Raw genomic sequence first — 27,391 nt, 5'->3', positions numbered from 1 at the left:
TGACTTCTTGCATACAAGCAAATAAACAGTTGAAACGACTGAAAAAAAAGCTCTAAATGTAGGGATTTTGACAAAAGCTGAGTTCTCTTTAGATATAATGGTAATTTCCCCAGTGGTCCCAGCTTGTCTAACCTAGCCAAAGTACTTATGAAAGAGTGCAGAGCATGTGTAGGACAAATGGGCAAAACCATTATTGAATGAAAAGGAAAGGCATCCTAAGACACATGATGTTGTCTGAGGTGAGGCCAAGAGCAGGATATATATATATATACACTCAAGGATTTGAGGATATATACTTTAACTGATCTTCCACCACTGAGCCAACAAACAGCGTCAGATACCACACAACTGAGACTGGGTTGCCAATACTATCCAGGCCAGAGGAACTGCCTGAGCACTGAGTGGGGACTCAGTGGGCACTCCTTGGAAATTGTTGGTCTGCTTGATTTTACTGGGCTAAATAAAGCGAATGATCACACCGTCGTCATAAATTAAGAGAGGAACATTCTAAACAATATATTAAAATTTCCTGGTAGAAACCCCACCCTCCCTTCACCTCCCCCTCCCCCACCCACGTCCAAAAACTTTCCAAACCCCCCCCACCCCAAAAACCCCAAAGCATTTAACTAGCCGTCTTCCCTTCAGTTGCTCTATGGCACTGTACACTTAAAAAAACAGTATTTTCTGTTGCTACAGTGATCGTTTGTCCATGGTAAAGTACACACAGAGCTTACAAGAGAAATATTGAAAGTAGGGCCATGCCTCTTGATCTTTCTGGGCAGAAGGAATGATAATCTTGTTTTTCTGCGGTTTTTTTTTTGTGTGTCTTGCAAGTTTCGGCAAGTGCAATTACAAGAAGAAAAGAAGAGTTTTTCACGCTGAATAAATAAATAAAGTACTGTGAAAGGAAAGAACAAAGAAATGAAGAATATAGGCACGTACAAACTTCGCTTCTCTCCCTTCCATATAAAAAAAAAGATTTTAAGGGCAAACGGAAAAGAAAAACAAGCAAAAGCATTGCGAGGAGAACGATGAAGAGAGCATGCTGACTCAACAGTATTCACCGCTTTATGTGACACAACTCCCTATCGTAAAAAAACAAAAAACAGATCGCCACGTTTGCTGTGCGCTCATCATCCATCGCTGTCCTTCGCTTGCTCCCTCTCTCCTCCCTCATCCTGAAGACATCTACCCATCACCAGTCATGAGGAAAAAAAAAAAAAGCACAGGAACTCCAAATATGGGTGGGGGACAAAGTCAAAGGACGTGTTATTTTCGTAACGTCTCACAATTCCTTCAACACCACAGTGTCTTCTTTAACCCCCATCCCACCCCACCTTCAGTGGTTATAGGCTTCAGGTTATAAGTATTCGTAACTAGGAAAGTATTCGTAACAGCACAAAGTGATCATGAGAGCTACAAGCCGCATTTTTTCCTGTCTTTTTTTGTGTTTTTTTTTAAACGTTCCTCAAAAATAGTTGCAGCTTTTTACTGAATCGGTTGATGTAAAAATATACAATATAATAAATGTACATAATTTATGCATCGTTTTTTGTTTTCACAGTAAAATAACCTCTCGGTAACAGTTCGTCAACTGTGAGACGGGAAAAAAACAAAAAAAGAACGAGGTATATTTGTGAATGAAATGGATTCTTTCATTTTAGCCACAAGATATGCTCTTGCATGGTCCAACGGGGTCCAGAGGAAAGATCACTTGGTCTTCTCGCTTCACTCCAAATGAATGGCCGCTGAGTGTTGATGCAAACGTGTAGGCAGATGAACCTTCTCAAAAAGCAGTACATAAGAGTAACCTGTGTTAAGGATTCTTGGCAGAAAGAAATTGCCACGATGTCTGTAAAGAAATGTCCTCATAAGCTTGATGTTTTCAGCAAAGGCCAAGAAAGTGGTGACCTTAGCAGTGGGCTGGGCAGGTCTGGAGAGAGGGAACATTTGAGCAACAGAGAGATGGACCTGAGCAAAGAGTGGGACGATGGAAGAGTGTGAAAGACTTGTTTCCTACTCAGAAACTGGAGATCAGAGTCTTCTCCAGCTTCCATGCACCAGAGATGCTGGTGGAGAGGTGGTGAGAGTGATAACAGATCCGCCCACCAAACCAAAACAAAATGGCCAAAAGATCTGGAAAGTGGTGCCGAAGGAAACATCTCAGAGTGGCCCGTGGCCCATAATGAGAACCCATCAGCAAGAGGTTGATGGGGAAAAAAGAAAAGAACAAAGGCAAAGAACAGTCTCCTATGAGTCTTTTCCCTTTTTATCCGTCTCCTTGCAGGTTTTTGCTGATGAACATCTCGAGGTGGCCCAAAACTTGAACTCCAAATGGGGGTCAATGTAAAAACAAACAAAACAACAACAAAAAATATCGCTGCCTCCTGCAAGCCTGTTGTGTGATTTTTCCCTTTTTTCGGTCTCATCGCAGAGTTTTGCCGATGAACACATGACTGCAGAGTGGAACGAACGCCAGAGCAAAGGAACGCGGGACACTGGAGAGTCCGAAAGGCCTCAGGCCCAGTTCAGAGTGTCTCGTTCCTCTGCCTAAACTTGTGGGTTCAGGACGCATGCAGTCCGCCCTGGACGTTAAAAGGCCGAGCCGGTGATGGCGTTCAGCTGCTTCATCAGCCCCTCTAGACTGGCCATCTGTTCACTCAGATCGTCCTGTTCATATACCTGCAAAAAAAGACAATCTATTAAAATTAAGACGAAACATTTACGGAATTATTTATCAAAAATCAACCACTGTTTTTTCATAGTCAGAGATCCAAAGGATCTTACACAAGGTATCGGTGTTGAGCCAAATGCAGCAAGAATTGCCAGATGGGACATCAGTGGGGACACAGAACAATAGATTTGAACCGATCTGTCATGAAATAGCACATGGACACACTGCGATTTCATATTCTTAGCTTGATATGGGATGGCACAGTTTTGGGGTAGTTTGTGCATAATAGGCTACTTTTAAGTCTGTCTCAAAAAAGGTTTCAATATCGTTATTGGAGATGGAAAAGTGGTATCATGCTATTGGCATCTCTACTTTCAAAGTTAGAGGTTGTGGGGGAAATTACTAAAGAGAGCAGGTCCACTCTGGCTGCCCAGCTACTATAATCTGTATGATAGAAATAGAGTTATAACACAGGTTAGGCCCTTGGTTTTATTACACATAGTCACTCTGGCAAAACCCCAATTTTGAGCCATTTGTCTGGGCAATTTGTCTGGTTCTTCTAAGCTACAGGGACAGTTTAGCTCACAACCACTAAATTACTAAATACAGCAAAAACAGCATAATTCTAAGGGTCTTGACCTGACATTAATGCTACACCCTAATGGTTTGCTTTTGGAGGACAGCCAGACTCAAACAGTGGAGTGGAAAAAAGTGAAAGCTTTGGAATTTAGCTTTGGTATTTAAGGAAGTCGCACAAATTTAGAGACACACTGAAAGACACCAACTACATTAATCACAAATTTGATCTATGCAGAGATTAAATGCATGCATTCTAGTTGTTGTGGTATTTATATTCACACAAATGCTCTACGAACTAATCCATGCATGGCGAGGTCATTCTGCCGCTGGCTACTGGTAAACTGGAAAACTCTCAGTGCTTCCGCGGAATGCATTTCAGCTTGAACTGCACTTCATTTCACTTACATGTAAACAGCATCAATAACAGAACTGCTTTAATAGGCCTGATGTTCATTGGTAATCTGTTAGTGTACCAGCTTGCCACTAAGTGCTTTGAGTTTGACAGTTAAACTGACAAACATTGCTCTCTGTTGACTATATGTCCTTCAAATGCACTCCGTTGCAATGCTTTCCAGAAATATCCCTTCGAAAATGTTGGTTAATAGGCTTATGCCCCACTGACACACAATCTCCAGCCCTGACACTTCCATGAAAACATCCACACAGGGCTTTAATTGGGCCTGCAATTTTGGTTTGAAACTGAATATAGCCAGAGAACATTCTGGTGAACCTGATGGCATCAAGTTGTGAATCGAAAACCAGACACAGCCCAACAAATCTGTGTCCAAAGCAACTTTAGCCCAACAAAATGCTGTCCGAATCCGACTGTAGCCTGACAAAATTGTCCAGTTCTCTCTGAGCTCAAGTTCTCTCTACCTAGCCAAAGCTGTTGGGACAGCAGGGAGGCAAACTCAGGTGCAGAGAAGAAGACCCAAGAGAAAGGGTCTTAAATGAATTTACTGAGTAAATGGAGTGTGAATTGTGTGATTGTGCGCATTGGAGTTATATATATGTATAGATATACTGATTGGTGGTGCAAGGTGGTCTGCACCTCTACAAAGGTGTGGCAAAGGCTGCTGCTTGACACAGCCTTAAGTGGAGGAGTCCACAGATTTGCCAGGCTGGGCCTAATCAGCTGAGTGCTTCTGGGAATTGGGGTTACCTGAACATTGCCCACTGCTGGAAGCCAGCGGCGCAGGCTGGGCCCTTACACCAACTAAATAACCCAACTATTTAGTCCAAAACTACTGCCAGAAAAATTTCTCTCTGAAGTCGTCTGTAGCCTGACTAAATGTCTACTTCAACTAACCTACAGTCCTGACTGTAGCCTGATAAAATTGTCCAAACACAACTGTACCCCAACAAAATTTTGTCTGAAAATTCTGTCTGAACCCAAATGTAGGTGAACAACATTCTATCCAAAACAGACTGCAGCTCAAAACATTTGTGTGAACTTCACCGCAGCTTGACAAAATAAAGTCTTAACCACAACTTAGCTCAACTAGATTTTGTCCAAAACTGAATGTACCTCTAGGAAATGTGGCGTATACCCAACTAAAAGCCCAACAAAGCTATGTTTAACCCTAAATTCTGTCCAAACCTGACTATAACCCAAGAAGCTGAGCATATCTTGATAAAATTCTGTCCAAAAGCAACCACAGCTGAACAAAACACTGTCTGACCCCAAGAACAGCCTGATAACACTCTGTCTAAACTGGACTGTAGTCGGACCAAATTCTGTTCAAGCCGGACTGTAGTCGGACCAAATTCTGTTCAAGCCGGACTGTAGTCTGACCAAATTCTGTTCAAACCAGACTGTAGTCTGACCAAATTCTGTTCAAGCCGGACTGTAGTCGGACCAAATTCTGTTCAAACCGGACTGTAGTCGGACCAAATTCTGTTCAAGCCGGACTGTAGTCTGACCAAATTCTGTTCAAACCAGACTGTAGTCGGACCAAATTCTGTTCAAGCCGGACTGTAGTCGGACCAAATTCTGTTCAAGCCGGACTGTAGTCTGACCAAATTCTGTTCAAACCAGACTGTAGTCTGACCAAATTCTGTTCAAGCCGGACTGTAGTCGGACCAAATTCTGTTCAAACCGGACTGTAGTCGGACCAAATTCTGTTCAAGCCGGACTGTAGTCTGACCAAATTCTGTTCAAACCAGACTGTAGTCGGACCAAATTCTGTTCAAGCCGGACTGTAGTCGGACCAAATTCTCTTCAAGCCAGACTGTAGTCGGACCAAATTCTGTTCAAGCCGGACTGTAGTCGGACCAAATTCTGTTCAAACCAGACTGTAGTCGGACCAAATTCTGTTCAAGCCAGACTGTAGTCGGACCAAATTCTGTTCAAGCCGGACTGTAGTCGGACCAAATTCTGTTCAAACCGGACTGTAGTCGGACCAAATTCTGTTCAAGCCGGACTGTAGTCGGACCAAATTCTGTTCAAACCAGACTGTAGTCGGACCAAATTCTGTTCAAGCCAGACTGTAGTCGGACCAAATTCTGTTCAAGCCGGACTGTAGTCGGACCAAATTCTGTTCAAACCGGACTGTAGTCGGACCAAATTCTCTTCAAGCCAGACTGTAGTCGGACCAAATTCTGTTCAAGCCGGACTGTAGTCGGACCAAATTCTGTTCAAGCCAGACTGTAGTCGGACCAAATTCTGTTCAAGCCGGACTGTAGTGGGACCAAATTCTGTTCAAGCCGGACTGTAGTCGGACCAAATTCTGTTCAAACCGGACTGTAGTCGGACCAAATTCTGTTCAAGCCGGACTGTAGTCGGACCAAATTCTGTTCAAGCCAGACTGTAGCCTGAACAAATTCTGTTCAAGCCGGACTGTAGTCGGACCAAATTCTGTTCAAACCAGACTGTAGTCTGACCAAATTCTGTTCAAGCCGGACTGTAGTCGGACCAAATTCTGTTCAAACCAGACTGTAGTCGGACCAAATTCTGTTCAAGCCGGACTGTAGTCGGACCAAATTCTGTTCAAACCAGACTGTAGTCGGACCAAATTCTCTTCAAGCCAGACTGTAGTCGGACCAAATTCTGTTCAAGCCGGACTGTAGTCGGACCAAATTCTGTTCAAACCAGACTGTAGTCGGACCAAATTCTGTTCAAGCCAGACTGTAGTCGGACCAAATTCTGTTCAAGCCGGACTGTAGTCGGACCAAATTCTGTTCAAGCCAGACTGTAGCCTGAACAAATTCTGTTCAAGCCGGACTGTAGTCGGACCAAATTCTGTTCAAACCAGACTGTAGTCGGACCAAATTCTGTTCAAGCCGGACTGTAGTCGGACCAAATTCTGTTCAAGCCAGACTGTAGTCTGACCAAATTCTGTTCAAACCAGACTGTAGTCGGACCAAATTCTCTTCAAGCCAGACTGTAGTCGGACCAAATTCTGTTCAAGCCGGACTGTAGTCGGACCAAATTCTGTTCAAGCCGGACTGTAGTCTGACCAAATTCTGTTCAAGCTGGACTGTAGTCTGACCAAATTCTGTTCAAACCAGACTGTAGTCGGACCAAATTCTGTTCAAACTTCAAAGAGTTTAAAAAATTCTGTCCAAAACCAGCTCTACCCCAACAACACAGCCGCTGTATAAACCCAATTCTAGCCTGAAAAAAGTGTCTGAACCTGAATGGAGCTCAACAAAATTCTGACCAGACACCTGCTGTGGTCAGACAAAGATTTCAGGCTGTACACCCACATGGAGTGCGAGGAACCTTTTGAGAGAGCCATTAGGAAAAGGTTCATTAGAAACTACGTCACACTTTTCTTCTTCGTACTACTCAGAGAACTCACTGCCAAGCTGTGTGGCTTAAGTGAGCTCAGAATAGGCTCTCCATCTTCCTCTTCTGCCTGCACAGGGAACAACTGATTTCACCACTCCAAACTTGCAGACATCCTTACTGGTCTTAAGAGAGTGCGCTGGAGATAAATGTGATCAATTTTAAAAAGGAGTTTGTAGCTTTGAGGGCAGCAAAATTACTTTAATAGGCCTGGACTTGGTTTCTAATAATACAACCCCATTTCCAATGAAGTTGGGACGTTGTGTAAAACATAAGTAAAAACAGAATACGATGATTTGCAAATCCTTTTCAATCTATATTCATTTGAATACACTACAAAGACGAGATATTTAATGTTCAAACTGAGAAACTTTGTTTTTTGTAAATATTCACTCATTTTGAATTTGATGCCTGCAACATGTTCCAAAGAAGTTGGGACAGGGACGTGTTTCCCACTGTGTTACATCACCTTTCCTTTTATCAACACTCAATAAGCGTTTGGGAACTGAGGACACTGATTGTTGAAGCTTTGTAGGTGGAATTCTTTCCCATTCCTGCTTGATGTCCAGCTTCAGCTGCTCAGCAGTCCGGGGGGCTCCGCTGTCGTATTTTGTGCTTCATAATGAGCCACACATTTTCAGTGGGAGACGGTCTGGACTGCAGGCAGGTCAGTCTAGTACCCGCACTCTTTTACTATGAAACCACGCTGTTGTAACACGTGCAGAATGTGGCTTGGCGTCGTCTTGCTGAAATAAGCAGGACGTCCCTGAAAAAGATGCTGCTTGGATGGCAGCAGATGTTGCTCCAAAACCTGTATGTACCTTTCAGCATTAATGGGGCCTTCACAGATGTGCCAGTTACCCCTGCCATGGGTACTAACACACCCCCCCACACCATCAGAGATGCTGGCTTTCGAACTTTGCACTGAAAACAATCCGGACAGTCCTTTTCCTCTTTGGCCCGGAGGACACGACGTCCATGATTTCCAGAAACAGTGTGAAATGTGGACGCGTCAGACCACAGGACACTTTTCCACTCTGCGTCAGTCCATCTCAGATGAGCTCGGCCCAGAGAAGCCGGCGGCGTTTCTGGGTGGTGTTGATATCTGGCTTCGCTTTGCATGGCAGAGTTTTAACCTGCACTTGTAGATGGAACGACGAACTGAGTTCACTGACAGTGGTTTTCTGAAGTGTTCCTGAGCCCATGTGGGAATATCCGTTACAGAATGATGTGGGTTTTTAATGCAGTGCCGCCTGAGGGATCGAAGGTCACGGGCACTCAGTGTTGGTTTTCTGCCTTGCCGCTTACCTGCAGAGATTTCTCCAGATTCTCTGAATCTTTTGATGATATTATGGACTGTAGATGATGAAATCCCTAAATTCCTTGCAGTTGCACGTTGAGAAACGTTGTTCTTAAACTGTTGGACTATTTGCTCACGCAGTTGTTCACAAAGTGGTGAACCTCGCCCGTCCTTGCTTGTGAACGACTGAGCCTTTCAGGGATGCTCCCTTTTTACCCAATTATTACACTCACCTGTGTCCAATTAACCTGTCCACCTGTGGAATGTTCCAAACAGATGTTTTTTGAGCATTCCTCAACTTTCCCAGTCTTTTGTTGCCCCTGTCCCAACGTCTTTGGACCGTGTTGCAGGCATCAAATTCAAAATGAGTGAATATTTGCAAAAAACAATAAAGTTTATCCATTTGAACATTAAATATCTCGTCTTTGTAGTGCATTCAATTGAATACAGGTTGAAAAGGATTTGCAAATCATCGTATTTTGTTTATCATTTATGTTTTACACAGCGTCCCAACTTCATTGGAATTGGGGTTGTACATGTACAACTTGTTTTATGCTTTATTTGCTTCATTTTTGCTTGCAAATAATAGAAATATTCTAGAAACGTTTGCAATACAGAAATATGCTGTGATCGCTCAGAGAGCTCATTTGCATGTTGCAGCCATCAGCCAGTACTGTAAAGACCAATATCACAATAAAGAGTATTAAACAATATATCATACAGCCCCATAGATAACCATCATTTTCCTTAAGAAACCAATAGTGTCCATCATCATATTCCTTTTTTCCCTTCACCTGTGAAAGATGAGCACTGGTGAGCACAGACTGACTCTGCTGACCAAAAAATAAGCCCCTTTCTCCAGACCGATCGTCTGGTGAGACTGGCAGGTATGAGTGTATTAAGTGTCTGATGGGTGTCAGGGTGTTTATCTGGAGACTCTTATTCCCCGACTTCATCCGTGATGTGGGAAAGGCCAGACCAATTATACAGATGTGTGAGTGGGGAGGCGTCAGCTGACCTTTAGGGCCCGCAATCTCCCCCCTCTACCCCCTCTGTCGTTTTCTCATTACTCTCTTCTCTCTGTTTCTAGCGTTTCTGTGCAAGTCAAAAGTTGCCTACGTCACTGTCAGCACTCCTGCTGTGCTTTCTTCGTACTGCAGGATTAAAGTAATAGTTCAGCCAAAGATCAAATATTCACGTTTTATCGCTTACCCCAAATGCAGGGTTTGAACTGGGGGCTCCTGGGCCTCTCATAAGAATAAAGGGATACGTTTACGGCATTTGGCTGATGCTCTTATCCAGAGCGACTTACAGTTTGATCATTTTACAGAGGTAGGTGAAGGTGGTGTTAGGAGTCTTGCCCAAGGACTCTTATTGGTATAGTGTAGAGTCCTTACCCAGGTGGGGGACTGAACCCCAGTCTACAGTGTAGAAGGCAGAGGTGTTACCCACTACACTAACCAACCACCATCTCCAAAAGATAGACTAAATTTCATTTGGGGGGTCCTGAGGTGACTAAGTCTTCATTGTGCTCAACATTAGACTCCTTCCTCTGGATAAACTTTAAATTCACCAAGCATGAATTTGTAACGTAACCTCACAGTCTAGTGCACTGAGCCGCATCACTGGTTGGACAAAACCACACAAAGTAAGTAAATGGTGTCAGCAGCCAGGACATATTTTAGGCTGGGTAACTTTCACTTTAGTCTACTTTAGTCCAACATATGACCATAATTTTACACATTTGTCCATGGAAATGAATTGGAACTTGGTTTTACTTCTTGTGGGATCCCCCATACCTGCCTGCTGGTGACTAAGTCAGTTTTTAGTGCTGGGAGTTGGTGTTTTTTTTTCCACCGGTTTTGAATTTCTGGATGCTGCGCCAGGAGTTATTATATAACATAAAATCATTTATATTGGTATGGATATGAAGTTCACAAACCCCTGTCTAAAACTGCCTAACACTAAAGTAAACTTCACAAAAATAAATAGTGAAAATACTATGCAACAGTACATACAAAGGGGTCTAAAAGTCTGAGAACACATTGAAAATCTGAAATTTGTTCATTTTAATCTGGAAATTAAAAACAGAAAGTTTTGAAATTTTTTATTAAAAAAACAACACAGCAAAAATTAATTTACATATTTAAGCAGAACATGAGAGCGAGTGTGTTATCATCAAATAACTCGCCTTCAGTTCGTGGCTGCGACAAAATCACAGCCTTAATGTTATAGTGGTAACTCACTCCTCAAGTGTCTCTACTGCTTTTACACAATAGTTAAATAAATACGGTAAGAAATGAATAAACTGGCCGTGAACGCGGCGTTTAATATGTTTTAATGTTCAGGTCCTTCCTCCTATTTAGAGCTCCTTAAAGAGCAGCTTGGTGCTACGTCAGAGTAACGAGCTCCGCCCACTCGCCGCTCAGCCGGCAGTTCGTTCTCCAGCTCCTTACACTAAATTCCCAAACTTTCGTCACCACTGAGCAGCTTTTCAGTCGACAGCTGTGACAGAAGAACAGCTGAACAACCTGGAATCAGCCAGAAATGAACCCAACACCATTCGCCAGGCGTGTCTGATCTTCAGAGTCGGACCAAATCAGACTGAGCCATAAAACTGAGCCAATATCAGGTTCAGCTCAGTTTGGTCAGTTTGTCCAGATCAGTATTAATGTTGTTTTGTTCCAGCTGGTCTGTAAAGCTTCTTACAGCCCGTATAGTTTGGCGAATGGTGTTGGGTTCATTTCTGGCTGATTCCAGGTTGTTCAGCTGCTCTTCTGTCACAGCTGCCGACTGAAAAGCTGCTCAGTGGTGACGACAGTTTGGGAATTTAGTGTCGTCTCGTCTTCAGAGTCGGACCAAATCGGCTGTCGGTCAGATGTGATGTTAACAGTGTCCTTTTTCTGTTTGTGCGCAAACAGAATTATAGCTTGAGCGTCTCCTATCAAAGTCGTTGCTTCTCAAACAATCGGCTCACGTGGCCGAAACTAACTGTTGTATAAAAAATATATAAAATATTCAAGAGTCTATATCTGAACTTTTAGATCACCGCTCAAATTTAAGCAATAGTGTGACCATGCTACGGCGTTTTTTTGTCTTATTCTTCCCACTGAAGCTCATGCTATGATGACTCTCAGGTGCGTTTAATCTACTCATCAGAGGCTTTAACAGAAACTTGTAGAGTTCATATCTGCTGAAATGCTCCAAAGGCATTCATTTGCAATAATGCACAGTTCACTTTATGACAGATGCTCTCTGTACTTTGCACAACACTGCACAAGTGATTTTAATGACTAGGTTTACTGATTAATGCCTACCTCTTTATTTATGTCTAACTTTTTTATGAGCAGAGGATTAGCAGGATTAGAATTTCACTGGCCAGTGTAACTGTCCTCCAGCTCCCCCCACGACCCAGAAAGAGATGCGGCTTAGAAGATGTATGTGTGTGTGTGTGTGTGTGTGTGTGTGTGTGTGTGTGTGTGTGTGTGTGTGTGTGTCACTGTGCTATGAGGCTAATATACCTAACAAGTAAAGGAAGGTTATGTACACCAGTAAGCATGGACACAAACCCTTCGCATTCCAGGCTTATTTTATACAAAGGCTTATACAGAGGGCCCCTGCCAGTGGGCCTATGGCTTGTTAAGGAGTTAAATAATCTAAAATACACTTGCGTACAGTACTGTATACAATATATAAAATACATCATACCACTCGCCATCCACCAACCCCCTCACAAAGCATATATGCGTCTAATGAAGCGAACAGAGTGAAGTTTCAGCAAGTTAAGGTCAAAAAAAAAAACAGCCATAAACTACGTTCAAAAGCCAAACCGGCTTATTCACACCCCACTAATGGCCTCCATAGTCCTACATTCACAGCAGCGGGAACGTGTGATCTGGTAATAAGCTTTGTGGTTAATAGAGAATTTCCTGGAGAACCCCTGCCGAGTTGAAAAGCCTAGATATGACGTTTAGAACCTGGCTTAGAGGTTTTAATGGCAAAACGCACAGGATGAGACATGACAGCTCTTCTTCTCGTGATTCATCTTGGAAGAACGTCACAATTAATGGTGTTCCACTGTAGGAACCAATCGCAATGTCTGGAAACAGCTTCCTTTCTTTAGTCAGAAGGCAGAGTGAGACAAGCTGCTAATGATCACACTCATGTTTTATTGAGCAGCTTGTTCTGTGGAAGACTGGTCTTTGAAGGGGTGTGTGTGTGTGGAGGGGGGGGGTGCTTACACTTGCAGGGTCTTCAGGTGGTTTCTGGCCCTCCTCTGCTGTTTCAGGGGCAGTTGGAACTGACACGGGCAGTAATGGTGATCTGGCTTTTCCAGCCTGTCCTAAAGAGGCTGTTTTGACCTGGGGTTTAGGAAGACTTCCACCTGCAGAAACAGAGACCACCAGCATTAAGTAGTGTCATTTGACTGGCATATACACATATGACACATGACATATGACACACAAAGACACATGTAAGTTATTTTCTTATCCTGCACATACGTTTGAATTTACATCTCTTCTACCTACCAAGTTTTCAGTAATATAAAATCTATTTTTTTGCGTTCACACTACCCCTCAAAAGTTTACAATTACTGTAATTAATAACAGTATAACATGTGAGTAACATTTGTTTTCCATGACACGAATAAAAATACTAACAAATATACCTTAGTGCCTCGTTTATATACAGCAACACCTTTTTAATAACTCATAAACAAGATTTTAATTTTTAGTAATTTAATCTACTGTATTTTATCACACTAAGTTATTTTCCTACATATAAGTAACAAAAAAAATCTCAAAATGACAAGTGGTTTTTAATAAATTGGCCACTAAATTGAATAACAATCTAATAAAGCAGCCTGTGAGTGAAAGCACACCGTATGACCAAAAGTATGTGAACACCTGACCATCACACCTATATGAGCTTGTTGGACATCCCGTTCCAAACCCATGTGCAATATGGAGTTGGACCCCACTAAGCAGCTACACCAGCCTCCACTCTTCTAGGAAACATTCCACGTGATGTTGAACTGTCCTTGTGGGAATTTGTGCCCATTCATTTAAAAGAGTATTTATGAGAACATCTGGCTATAATCTCTGTTCTAGATCATCCTAAAGGTGTTCGATGGGGTTGCGGTCAGGGCTCTGTGCAGGCCTCTGGAATTCCTCCACACCAAACTCACCAAACCATATCTTTATGGACCTCGCTTGGTGGCCTTGCCCAAACTGCTACCACAAAGTTGGAAGATTATTTGTCTAAAATTTCTTTGTGCAACACATGTAACACCTCTGCCTTCTACGCTGTAGACTGGGGTTCAATCCTCACCTGGGTAAACACCCTACACTACTCCAATAAGAGTCCTTGGGCAAGACTCCTAACACTGCCTTCGCCTACCTCTGTAAAATGATCAAACTGTAAGTCGCTCTGGATAAGAGTGTCTGTAACTGGAGCTGGAGAGTGGAAAAACAGCCCCAGCCCATTATACCTCCTCCACCCAACATTTCAGGATGTATTTGTTCTCCTGGCATGCAACAAACCCAGATTCGTGTATTAGACTGTCAGAGATCGATTCATCACTCAAGAAAACATGTTTCCACTGCTGGAGAGGTCAGAGACAGCATGCCTTACACCACTCCAGCCAACACTCGGCACTGCGTATAGTGATCTTAGGCTTGCGCGCAGGTGCTTGGCTATGTAAAGCCACTTCATGGAGTACAAGGTAGATACTTTTAATAAAGTGGCCAAGTGGCTGGAAGTGAAAGGTAGGCCAAAGAGAAAATTCACCAACACTTCCTAGCCGAGAGATAATCTGAATCTGACAAATTCATGAAGCTGGACTAAATTAATCCAGTTAAACACTGTTAAATGTGCTCAAGAGTCAGCTCGCAATGGCGCTAACAACCAGGACAGAGAGAGATGTGTTTATCTGGCAACAGGTGAAGAAGGACAGATGGACGATTCCCTGCTAGCCACAAGCAGGCACTCACTCTCTGAGGACAGTGTGTGCATGTGTGTGTGTGTGTGCGCGTGTGTGTGTGTGTGAGTGTGTGTGTGTGTGTGTGTGTGTGTGTGTGTGTGTGTGTGTGTGTGTGTGTGAGTGTGTGTGTGTGAGTAATTGACAGGCAGCAGAGATTGAAGCCAGCAGCAGAGCTCCAGATCTTATCACCACCCCCTCCTTCATCTTAATTAGATACCTGGGCTGGGCATTATCTGCATAATTTAACAGTGGAAATTGCCAGCACCTGCTCCTGGAGAGAGAGAGAGAGAGAGAGAGAGAGAGAGAGAGAGAGAGAGAGAGAGAGAGAGAGAGAGAGCGCGAGAGCGAGAGAGAGCGAGAGCGCGAGAGAGAGAGAGAGAGAGAGAGAGCACGAGAGAGAGAGAGAGAGAGAGAGAGAGAGAGAGATAGAGTGAGCGAGAGAGTGGGAGAGAGAGAGCGAGCGAGAGAGTGAGCGAGAGAGTGAGAGAGAGAGCGAGCGAGAGAGTGAGCGAGAGAGTGAGCGCAAGCAAGCAGGGAAGGTGTCTGGACTGTAATGGAGCAAACCCTCCTACAGGCTGGCCCTTATTAGACCCTGCTGGGGCTGCACCCACATCACCTAATGGCCATCAAGCCACGGTCAGGTTTTACTGCAAGGTCACAAATAACTAAGACATTCAAGATTCAAGTTTCTTTAGTATCATTGCAAAGGGTACAATGAAATTGGGTAGCAATCCTACCGTAAACAAAAACAAGATAAACCTAGGAAATATAAATATATACATACATAAAATCTTAAATGCAAGATATTAAAGGAAAGACTATATAATTTAACATTATTAACAGAAAGTAAAAATTTTAAATTAACCTATAAAATAATTTCAAATAAAATGATAAAAAAAGTCAAATGAGTAAAATAAAAAGGGTGGATATAGAAGAATATAGCAGCTATGGTATTGCACTTTAGGGTATTGCACATATGTGAATGGTAGTATTTCTACTGACAAATAGTGCAGTTTAATAATAAATTTAAAGTGCAGGTGAATGTCAACATCTTTTAAAAGCAGAATGTAAACCTATGTGAATTATTCCTCACTCCTAGCTCACTGAAAGGAGTCAAAGATTCTCTTGAGGGTGGAGATTATAAACTTCTAATCAATATCACACTTATGTTTGTAAGCAGATGGGTAGATTTTTTAGTATGGTTTGAATTTGCCGCTATGCCTGGGTTCGAATCTCCGACTCGAGGACAGAAATGAACACAGTCTTGGAAAATCGCTGCACTTGCTCCCTGCGTAAAATGTTAAACTGCGGCCCAATCCCATGTCACCCCTCGCCCCTCGCCCCTACCACTTAGCCCTATGTTGTGCACACAGGGGTAGAGTGTGCTAATTCTTGTTGAGATACAGGGCTAGGGTGAAATGTTAGAGCTACATGGCCCTCCAAGCGGAGGTTTTTCAGAGGCACAGTCCAGACCAGAATGTAACTGCTGCTCCATTTAAGGTGCAATGGGAAAATTCGAACAAAACTCTGGCAAACAGCTGTTCCAGCTTCATATCACTGACAAATGTGGGCGGGTGAATTTTAAAATAACAAAAAAAAAACCCAAAGTGGCACCAATAAAACAACAACAATGAAAAAGCTACTTAAGGAGGATGAGGACACATCCGAGCAAACGAGCAGTGAGAAATGCTGACCTTGCTTACTCAGCTGGCATTACCTTGGAGCATATTAACAGTCCTCCTTGGTTATCGCAACGGCTGTTTACATGCAAAGTTTTTTGATGATCCAACTGAACACATTTCGATTACAGATGAAGACTGAGGTGTTTATGCTCACTCTACTCAACAATCTGATGAAAATCTCTCTTTACATGCTCACTACAAGTAATCAGATCCAAAAGGATACACGTGCGTGAAGAACCGCTCAGTGTAGACGTTACCATGACAACCAGCATCACGTGAGGACCAGTCAGAGAGAGATGAGCAGCAGTGAGCAGTGACTGTGTTTTTAACTGCTTTAAAATGACGTCAGACTCAGGAAAACGACCTTCACACGTCCTTATTAAAGAAGGCCGAGAGGAAGACGTCGTGCTCTGAGACGCATAAGCTGGACGTCCGTCCCACCGCCGTCTTTTAAAGATCAGAGCATGAACTTCGTCTCCTCTGCAGACCAGTTTCTGCTCCGCCGTGTTGAACGGTATAAACTCTCACTGTGACGCGACGCTCATGCAGAACGGACTTAAACTTTCCGATAGGGAATGTAATCGGATACAGACGTTTACACGGATATTATTCTTCTATTTAACAGATTGTTTACAGGATTACCCACCTCGTTCAATTGGATAGAAAACGTATTCTGAATGGCCTCAACTGGACTAGATTCCAATTAAAGTGTTTACATGGACGTATTCTATTCCTATTGAGTTATTTGTTGGATTATCAACAGATTATTAGGCTGCATGTAAACGTGGCTAGTGTAGCATATAAGTAATAAATGACAGTAGGAAATTAAGAAGTCCCACTCGGTCTACCATTTAAGAAACGTCTTGTACTGAAATGCTTTAGAAATGAACCTGATTGTGTGGTTGGAACTCACAGCTGAGTATAATTCAGTAATAGATATCACTGCTAATTGCTGGCGAGAATCAAGGCAGGCCTAACTAGCGAGGGCCTTCGGAGAGAGTTTCCTGCTGCTGCTCGGGAGGTGAACAGAACTGTGTGGACTGCTGCAGCTTCTCTACAGCACATGCTGGTGCGATTCTGCTAGCCAGAGATGTCTAGCCAAGCTGCCAGATTAGCCTAGCCTGAGCCAAGCCATCCCCGAGCCTCTCCGCAGCAATCAGCAGCCATGTCCATCACCTGGAGTGGACGTGCACACGCAGACAATTAGCGTCCTCTCAATGTCTCAATCAGTGGAGTTTTAACAAACCCATACAGAAATGCGTGCTCACACTCACCAAATCAAACATCTACTTCTACTGATTACATGCAAATGGGGCAGCATCCGAGCGGCCGTGCTGAGTGGACGCTGGACTGAAGAGCGAGTTGTCTCTTATCTGTCCAGCAGAATAGCCCAACTAAAGCATCATCAGTGAGGAACGCTCATTTAAGCACGTAACTCATTTCTAATTCTCGTAAACTATCCTTTCATTCGGGTTATATGCTTATTAGCTATCTGTCAGCTGCAGTGATAATTACTATCCTCCAAGCTCTCTAATCTCTCCCTGAGCAACCATGAAATCTCTCTTTCACACACTTTTTACATCTGTCTCTCAACCTTTACAGTGCATTTTCAGCATTCGTCCTCAAAAATTGCCCATAATTTGAATAAAGTAGACATAAACAGAGTAATTCAGATGCTGAAGAGTTCAATAAAAGCTCTCTCACTGATTAAACTATGTTTTTTGAATACATTCATGATGCAGAGCGCGTTAAAAAGAAAAATAGTCCCCAGATTTGTCACATTTATCACCATTTTACCATCAGCAACATGTTATAATACATATTAAAGCTCGACCAGGTTCACTGGTGGGTTTGGACAGTAAGGAACATGGTCATATTTGTGTTTTGCACACATTGAGAAAAAGAAAGAAATCAGAGTAAGAGTGCCCATCTGATTAATGAGCGAAAGTCCGGCTCTCTTTATCAGATTTCGTAATCAGATTTCTACACCTTGCTCAGATCTAAGAAATCTGTGTGCTGTTCACATGACCATTTGAATAATCAGATGACCACAGAACTGGAGGAAAATCTCCAAAACAATTTTTTTTACCAAAGAAAATGGTTCATTTACGTTCATAAAAAGGCCCACATACAACAGTTTTCTATGGTTTAATGTACCGGAGTCAATTCATCTTCACGTAACTTTCCATCCTTCAGCAGTTTAGCTGCCCACTCACATTGAAGTTCTATGGAGTGTTGTTCCTGCAGACATTCAGTAGCAGAGTTACTGGAGTGGAAAACGAAGGGAAAGGATTAAAAAAAACTCCTCTAAACTTTACAGAAGAAGGAAAAAATGTTCTTCACTTTCAATGTTCAGTCTCATGTAAAAGTTTGGGCACCCCGGGTCGACTGACACGTTGATTTCTAAGTGAAAATAAGTGAACATCCTCTACAACGAACATGCTTCTGCACACTTTAATGCACATTTACTGTTTATTTGACGAAGTAGCTGTGAAAAAGTTTGCACATTTTTTGTGCCTACCTTTGTTTCCAATATATAACATTTTTTAAATAAAATTTGCAGAAGGAAATCCATCTCTCTTTAGTTAAAATAGAAAAAAATACAACATAAAACTTAGATGTGACAAAGTTATAACACATTTTTAATGCTTTTTTCCCCCTACATGTTAAAACTGTACTAAAATTTGCAGGACATTTTGCATCCTCTCTTTATCTGTTAGAATTCAACAGACAGTTCAGAAGTACTGAATTCAGACCGAAATTCTCAGGAAACTTGCGAAAAATAAACTTCCAACTTTTGTGGATGTGTGGATCCTTTAGAAGGCTCCAATGATTGATTTGCTCCCTGACAGCCAGGAACAGCATGACGTTTAATCATCTTCTCTCATTTTCTACTCCAACAATAGATCCTGCTACCGACTGTCCGCAGGAACGACACTCCATATAACTTCAATGTGAATGGGCAGCTAAACTGCTGTAAGCTGAGAAGATGATCTCATGTAAATATGATTGTGCCATCACAACCATGATGGGATCAAGAAGGACTGTTTGGCTACACAGTCACCACATATGGACTGTTTGTATAGTTAACCTTAAGTAGTACATCAATCTGTATCTAAGGAACAAGGAATAGCATGTAATGCACTTTAAAGATTCAATATGCTTGTACATTGTTTGTACAGGTGCTCCAAAACCATCCGTCTTAACAACACAGGGCACAGACCAGTGGTAAAATCTCAGCAGGGCAGCAGTAAAACCTCTGTGCAGCAGAGCTGAGGCCTTTGTATTGTGTCCGAGGTCACAGTGGACAGGTGGAATTTGGCAGAAAGCCTTTGAGTGTTAGTGAAACAGCGATAGGTCAATTCACCCACAATTGCTTTGATATCCCTCTCATCCACACTAAGCCTGCACACCACTCTCAGTGCACTCCCCTCGCACCAATCAGCACACTCCCCTCGCACCAATCAGCACGCTCCGGCCGAAAGGGTGAGTGTGTGTTTTATGGAGTGTGAAATGGCCGGTCGTTCGGGGAGCTCGAGGCCGGCCCATCAGCTGATTTCATGCATAGATACGATAACACTCCTGAGGCTCCATCAGCACGAGGTGTTGGGTGATGGGATGGAGAAAAGAACAGGCTTTATTTCTACTGCCCTGCTTTCTTTCTGTAGCCAGTGAATTGATGTTTCTGAGCAGCATCAGAGCCACTGACTTAGCAACCGTTAGACCGCAGAAGAGAGCCGGAAATCACCAGAGGAAAAAAACTGAAATGCAATTCAAATTGTTGTAAAATTACAATTATATCACTGTTGGAACAAAACTTAAAAAAAAAAAAAAACCTTTACAGAAGAAGGAAAAAAATGTTCAATGTTCAGCTGCATGCAAAAGTTTGGGCACCCCTGGCACACTGACTGATTTGGAGTGAAGATAAGTTAACGTCCTATGCAGAGAACACACACTTCATTTAACACTGAAACAAAAAAATATGTTAAAAATTTAGCACTAAAATTAGCAGAAAATGCCACAATTAATTTCCATGTGGAGGATGTTGTAACTTATTTTCACTCAAAGCCAACAAAAAAAATGTCATTTGTCCAGCGGTTCATACTTTTGCATTCTGCTTAAAGTAAATGTAGCAGGATTCTATTCTGAGTCATTGTGGACCATTTATATCTATATGTACAATATATATATATATATTCCACCGTTGTCAGAATAAAACTTCGTATCTCATTTTTGACATTTTTCAGTTTTTGATGTAATTTGAATTTGCCGGTTGCCCTTCGCAGTGTTTGACTGGACCACAAGAAATGGCCTGAAATTACTTGTAAAAATTCTGGTTCCATTGATTTCCATTAAACGTGCAGTAGGTTTTTTCCTTCTCCTGTAAAGTTCCCATTTTGGAGATACGAGGTTTTCTTCCGACAACAGCGACATGAAAAATTGGGGATTCTTTTCAAAATCCTTATTTTTAATAAATGTTTACTTCATTTCTTTACAATTCTGTTAACATTCTGTCCTACAAAGCAGGACTTTTTCCTTAGCCAACTAACTTCAAAACTTCAGTCTAATCCTTGATCAGCTGCCCCTCCTGTGCGTCTGAAGCTGCTGCCTCTTCTGCCTTGATCAGGTACCACTGCTCACCAGCCTTCTGGAACAGCTTGACTAACATTGAGCTTCTTGCTGTACAAAGCTGTGCAGTCCTCACCCTCAGATGCTGCTGCTGCTGCTAATCATAGACTAATCTAATTAACCAGTGCCCACCTGTTTTTCCCGCTTTGTACTGTAACACTATAATACTTTATACTAATAATGTTTGCTGTCCGGTGTCGACCAGAGGAGGACGGGTTCCCCTTCTGAGTCTTGGTTCCTCTCAAGGTTTCTTCCTCCTGCTCCTAGAGAGTTTATCCTTGTCACTGTTGCCACTGGCGACGCTCATGGGGGCTCGGACTCAGATTTTTCTTTTCTTTATCTTTCTGTAGTACTGTTCTGTAAAGCTGCTTTGTGACAACACCTGCTGTAAAAAGCACTATATAAATAAACTTTGCTTGCTTGCTTGCCTGATTTTCTGTCTCAGAAACGTGGATCATGTTTTACTAGGCTACACTACATAGTATAACAGATTGTAAACAGCCATTATGTTATTTTTCCACGTTGCTACAACAAAACGTATTTAACAAAACTTACACATTATTTTTCCACACCTCTAAAGTTCAGTCTTAGAAGTTGGTTGCATTTTCCACGACCGAGTAATCCCAGTTACCTGAAAGCTGCACATCCTTTCAGACCCACAGAGGATGGACAGAAACACCTGTGGATGTTTTCAGATTTGAAGCAGCTTGATCTTCTCCTCTCTCTTAAAGATCAAAGCTTTAAGTGCTGTTTCTCTGATGGGGGCAGTTTTGGGGTCGACCAGATCTTGCAGGTGGTTGTTAGGAGCTTCCATCTTCGGTTATTTGGGTTACCTTGTATCTGAAGTCCTCAGAAACATCTCCTCAAAAATGAATAACCTGTGGTTGTTTTGACTAAGAATTAATCAATCAATCAATCAAGGGTGGTTCTTGGCTTTTGCGCAGTCTTGTAAATACAAAAGTCTCCAGCCATCCTCACTAAATCAGCCTGACACTTTATGTGCACGCGAATTTATGCATTTATGTTCATACACCCCCACACACATTTGCCCACCCACACAGTGAGAACTCTTATTGCTTTATAAAATAAGGCTTATGTAAGGCCTCCGGCTAGCTTCCAACCAAAATAAAGCGGGGAGCAATAGGTTTCCCCCAATTTCTTCACAGAGAACAACAAATGGAGTGAGGCTGGTGGCTGTATATGACCCTTGTTTTACAAGCTCTGTCCTTTTGAGAGAACTATGCGTCGAATTGGGGCCAATTTAGTGCCAAACACAGTGTTCTCTGCAGCGAGGGGCTTTTGTGAGGGGATAAATTAGTGAAATAGAAAAGGCCGGCAGCTGCAGGAGCGTCGCAGGAGTCTGGGGAGAAACACTGAGGCGGTCTAAAGGAAGATCGCTCTTTTCATCTGCTCATGGCCACCGGAAGACCTCTCACAGAGACCACACGGACATGCCGGGGAAACACAACAGCTGTGAAAAAGAATAAGACCAGCCTACAGCACTGCACACCCCCAGCTAGCCTATGAACACAAATACACACACAGTCCATTCATGGCGATAACGGCTATTATGATACAAAGAAGGGTATAAAAATCACCACAAAGGACCAATCCCATTTCTTCTTTTTACCCCTACCCCTACGGGGGTAGTGGTTGAAATCATCATCATCATCATCATCGTCATTACCTGCTTAATCCAGACTGGGTCGCGGTAGCAGATGGGAGAGCAGAGAAACCCAGATGACCCTGTCCCACGCAACTTCCTCCAGCTCATTCCCAGGGACCCCAAGCCGCTCCCAGGCCAACTTGGAGATGCAATCCCTCCAGCTGGTCCTAGGACAACCCCTGGGTCTTATCCCGGTAGGCCGTTCCTGGTACACCCCCACCGGGAGGTGTCCAGGGGGCATCTGAATCAGATGCCCGAACCACCTCAGCTGGCTCCTCTCATTGCAGAGGAGTAGCGGCTCTACTCTGAGCTCCTCCCAGATGGCCGAGCTCCTCACCCTATCAAATAGTGTGTATCCCGCCACCCTGCAGAGGCTCATTTCCTCTGCTTGTATTTGCAAACTCATTCTTTCGGTCATTACCCACAGCTCATGACCACAGGTGAGGGGTGGGATGTAGACTGACCGGTAAACAGAGAGCTTTGCCTTATGGCTCAGCTCCCTCTTCACCACTACAGTCCGGTACAGTGACCGCATTACTGCTGCCGCCTGTCCCAGCCTGCGGCCGATCTCACCCTCCCTCTTCCCATCGCTCGTGAACAAGACCCCCGAGATACTTAAACTCCTCCACCTGGGGCAAGTCCTTTCCTGGGCTAAGACCAATGGACTCAGATTTGGAGGTGCTGATTCGCATACCAACCACTTCACACTCAACCGCTGGTTGAAATTTTGTCCTACAAAATGAGACCCTCAAATAAAAAGAGCATCACTTCATTAACAGCTACTAGCGCCGCTCTGTAGGCGACCCGGCCCGTCTGCAGGGGCAGCAGAGGAGGGGAAAGTTCAGCTCCTCACTGCTGGGCTTTAGTTACATTTAGGGATCATACGCCTTCAAAGAGGGGGGCAATTATTTATTATCACTCACCCCCTAATTCAGTGGTATGAAGCTGAAGTCAGAGATTCTCCAGATTCTTGTTCAGATTTTCCTGTTCCACCTTAAATGGTGCAGCAGTTACATTCTGGCGCTTCAGGTGTTAGAACTGCTGGACTGTTTAAGGTGGAACGGGAAAGTTAGCTAGCTACTGAAACATTAGCATGCTATTAGCATTTTTTTATACTTGTTATGAGGAAAATGATCAAAATACACTGAAACGACATTAAACTAGCCCCAACACTTCACCCTACGCCTCTATCTCAACAATATAACATATATATATATATATATACATACATACACACACACACACACACACACACACACACACATATATATATATATATATATATATATATATATATATATATATATATAATAAACAGTGATGTTCTGGATGTTGGTGTGTGTGTTTACCCATCTCCAAGCCTCTCCTCCTCGAGGAAGCCCAGTATTATATGTAGTTAAAAAGCAGCTCCTGGTTTGACCAATCAGTGCTCAGTAAATTGAGCTCATGATGTCATTGAGGATATTAACGAGTCTCTGTGGCGGCTGTGAAGGTGTCCAGGAAAAATATGGACCCGAGAAATTCTTGTTACTGTTTATTGTTTTTCTGTTTATTTGAATTATGAATGTGACTTTATTCTAATGTATATTGTGATAAACTCACCGCTGAGGTCAGTTGTTTAAAAATTTGCTTAGATGCCTAAATCTTTCCCACAGTACTGTATATACAACAATATTGCTAGACTTGCTATATTTAACATTATATTTTCCACTTTATAGGTACCAGCAACCTGGCTACCACCTCGCCTGGATCCCCCAGGACCTCAGGTAAGCAGTAAGTAAGTAAATTTAAATTAATACAATTAAACGCCTTTCATAATAAAAGTCACCTTAGTATGGATTGAGGGAAGGTAAATTGCAGTCCTGGTGATGTGTTAGGGTAACCTAACATCATCAGACGTAGGAACAGTGAAAAACTGTGTATATTTGATATTTTGCTAAACCAATATTCAGTAGTGCGTTGCATTAATATTCAACTTTGACTGACATTCTGTTCAACGTTGTGATTTGACAGGTTTGCGACTGAATTTCTGACCCTTTTCTTTGTGTTTGAGTGTCAAAAATGGAAAGAAATGACAAAAAGGTAAAGGTTGGGTGTATTAGAGCTCATTTCCATCTTCTACTTACATACACACATGTTGTCTAGATTGAAAGTCTGTCCACACAATGTCTCCGCTTGATTCAATAAAGCCATGAGTGAGACATGTTCATAACTCAAACACAGAGCATGCTTTTGCTCTCATCTGTGATGACTGTGGTTTCTAAGGGTTAAAAAGGATGCATTTCAAGGCCAGCCATGTAAAAACACGCTCCCTCCAGCAGTTCTGTGTGTGTAGAGTTTGTTATTGTAACGCAGTGTCTCCCCAGCCTGTTCTGCAGGAGGTGGACTGTGCACCTCCCATAGAAAAAGAAACGGTTTGAGGAAAAGCAATTAAATCATGACTGGAGGGAAGGGCCCGAGCCGCAGCGTCTGTCAGAGTACATCTCCATTACCGCCAGCATCCAACGCTACAGTGGAGGAGCAGGGGCCAGGCCGGCACCTGCAGCCCACTCTCAGCAGCTCACAGGTGGGCAGAGAGTGGAGAAATCTCCCCAGAGAGTGGAAGACCCTGGAGCATGTGTTGTAAGTGTGTGTAATGTTCAGTGTGTGAAGCCACTGGGGATTCCAGAGAGACAGCGCACATGTGGAGGACCGTGCAAAAGTCAGAGACCACTGTGCATTTGCATTGTGTGCCATGAAGTACAAGTTGCTCATTTCTGAGATGTTTTTGAGAAGGCTGGACACATTATAGAACATAAGCCTCTCGCGTAATGAGAGAGGAGGGTTTGACTGCAGAGCAGAAAAACCAAAGCAAGTTTTGATGCATGCGCTGAATGCCACTGGCATGAACCTGCTGCAGTGAAACTGCTGGTGTGAAACTGTGGCTCTGCAGGCATATATTATCTCAATGAAGGGGAAAATCAAAGGAAAATAAGTGAAAATTGAAGCTTCCAAAACTAGAATTCAGAAAAAAATGATTAAAAACTACAGAGAGACAACCCTAACAACCACCTGGAAGACCTGGTCGACACCAAAACTGCCCCCCATCAGATAAACAGCTCTTAAAGCTTTGATCTCTGAGAGAGAGGAGAAGATCAAGCGGCTTCAGATCTGAAAACATCCACAGGTGTTTCTGTCCACCCTTCCACTGTGAGAAGACCACTCAGCGCTCTGGGTCTGAAAGGACGTGTAGCCGATCAAGAAGAACCTCGCTGAGAAAAGGAGACGGACGCATCAAACAAAGAAGCTGGACGATGGACTGACCGCCCCAGAGTCCTGACCTCAGCACCACTGACTGGGTTTGGATAGGAAGATGCAGAACATGCAACCAACGAGCGGAAGCTGGAATAAAGATAAAGAGAGACTCACTGGACGCTTTAAATCTAATATTACATTCAGTTGCTGTGGATTTATTCTGTGAAATGCCTCTATTGCCTCTTCATCTGATCCCGAAGAATAAAAAACGTGTACTTTTTGAATGGAAATGAAACAAACGAAGGTTTTTCTCTGACGTTCGCACAGTACTGTGCAGGCATGCACTCTAGACACAGACACAAAGGCACACACAAACACTCAGGATCAGTCAGCGGACCCCAGGCATCGCTGTGAGCTCAGTAAGAAAACAGAACAAGATAGAAGTTTCTAGAAATGAACTACATCAGCTCTGACCTTTCACTGGAACTAGCCTCCAGTCACAGACACTGCAGACATCTCTCTCTCTCTCTCTCTCTCTCTCTCTCTCTTTCTCATTCCCTCTTATTAAGAACCACGACAGTGCATGAACCGCCCTGAGCAGCTCTCTTCTGTCTGAATATTCATCGCTGTATTAAAATCAATGCAACACATCACAAACAGCCTGCTGTACTACACGAGGACTGTAAATGAACAAGCCGTCTGCTCACAATGATTAACTCTGAGCGAACATGAAAATGATTTATTGTTCATCTAAAAAACTCAAACTCCCCTCTGAACTGCTTCTACTATGAATATGAATTAAGACTAATTAACATGAGTTTGTTTTGGTCAGATTTCAATGGTCCAGCTCAGAGTTACTCTGATTTCCTGTTGCTTCTTGTTACAGAACCTTGTAGGCTTTATTTGAAGGCAACATATTCCTAACATTTGGCTGACGCTCTTATCCAGAGCGACTTACAGTTCGATCACATAGGCAGACATGCATAATCATTAAATAAGGCAGAAACATTTTTTGAGGCAAAAACATGTTCTTCCTGCCCTTTTAACTACAATAATCTATACATGGAAATGAAATATTTTATTTAAATGACATAAATAAATGGCAAATAAATATTATAAAATATATAATGAAAGTTGTGACCCCCAGGAGTCGTGTCACTGGTGTTACTCTTGTTTTGAGATAAAAGTCACACCGATGACGTCACTCGACCTCCTTTGACCTGTTTTCTGAGGATCTATGAAGAAAAGCTCATGGTGAGTCCACTGTGTCTCTCAGTTCTCAGAGATCAGCTCATTCGGCTCATGATCTCATATGAAGCGTTTAGCTGACGTCACCGGTGTGACCGACTTTATTCTGAGGTAATAGTGGAAAAATAGAACACAAATGGATTAAATTCCATATTTTAGTGGATTTTCCATGATTGACATGTGATTTGATGCAAGGCCTGCTTTGATGCTCTGTAGCAGCCGTTTTGTAAGAGCGTCTCTGGTGTAACCTTTATTGTGAGTAATACCAATGACGAGCAGTAACACCAGTGACTCCTATGGAGTGATACAGAGGGGACATTTGTGGTCTTTATTTCTGTCACATGTCCCATATGCTGAGTTTAAGTTGCCCTTACCTGTCTGGGGCATCATGGGTGTGTAGACTTTGGGCTCGATGGTGCCCATGGGAGGGGGCAGTAGTGGGTTGGTGAAGCTGCGCATGGGGTGAGTGGGCCGTACACAGGCGGTGGGGATGGTGCGGCTGGGCATTTCCTCTGAGCCTGATGGTTCGGACTGCACCGTGGGGATCAGGGCCGGCTGCTGCTGCGGGCCAAGCGGAGCCGCCCCCTCGGCTGCCATGGCTGAAGA

The 27,391-nt window shown here is 43.1% G+C and overlaps 1 protein-coding gene across 2 annotated transcripts in view; it reads right to left on the bottom strand.

The window, feature by feature from the left end:
- Positions 1-763: 763 nt before the first annotated feature.
- The window catches only part of dcc (DCC netrin 1 receptor), a 419,056-nt gene continuing 392,428 nt past the window's right edge, over positions 764-27,391 (bottom strand). For both annotated transcript variants that reach the window (XM_037533426.1, XM_037533427.1), the window contains exons 27-29: positions 27,160-27,384; positions 12,585-12,727; positions 764-2,682 (exon numbers count right to left, since the gene is read on the bottom strand). In XM_037533426.1, coding sequence (XP_037389323.1) covers positions 2,593-2,682; positions 12,585-12,727; positions 27,160-27,384 — 458 coding nt within the window. In that variant the 3' untranslated portion in view covers positions 764-2,592. The remainder of the gene's footprint in view (positions 2,683-12,584; positions 12,728-27,159; positions 27,385-27,391) is intronic.

This window comes from Pygocentrus nattereri, chromosome 23 (assembly GCF_015220715.1).
Source record: "Pygocentrus nattereri isolate fPygNat1 chromosome 23, fPygNat1.pri, whole genome shotgun sequence".
Classification (NCBI taxonomy): domain Eukaryota; kingdom Metazoa; phylum Chordata; class Actinopteri; order Characiformes; family Serrasalmidae; genus Pygocentrus; species Pygocentrus nattereri.
The sequence above is the reverse complement of the archived record's forward strand: the minus strand, read 5'-3'. Positions and strand labels throughout refer to the sequence as shown.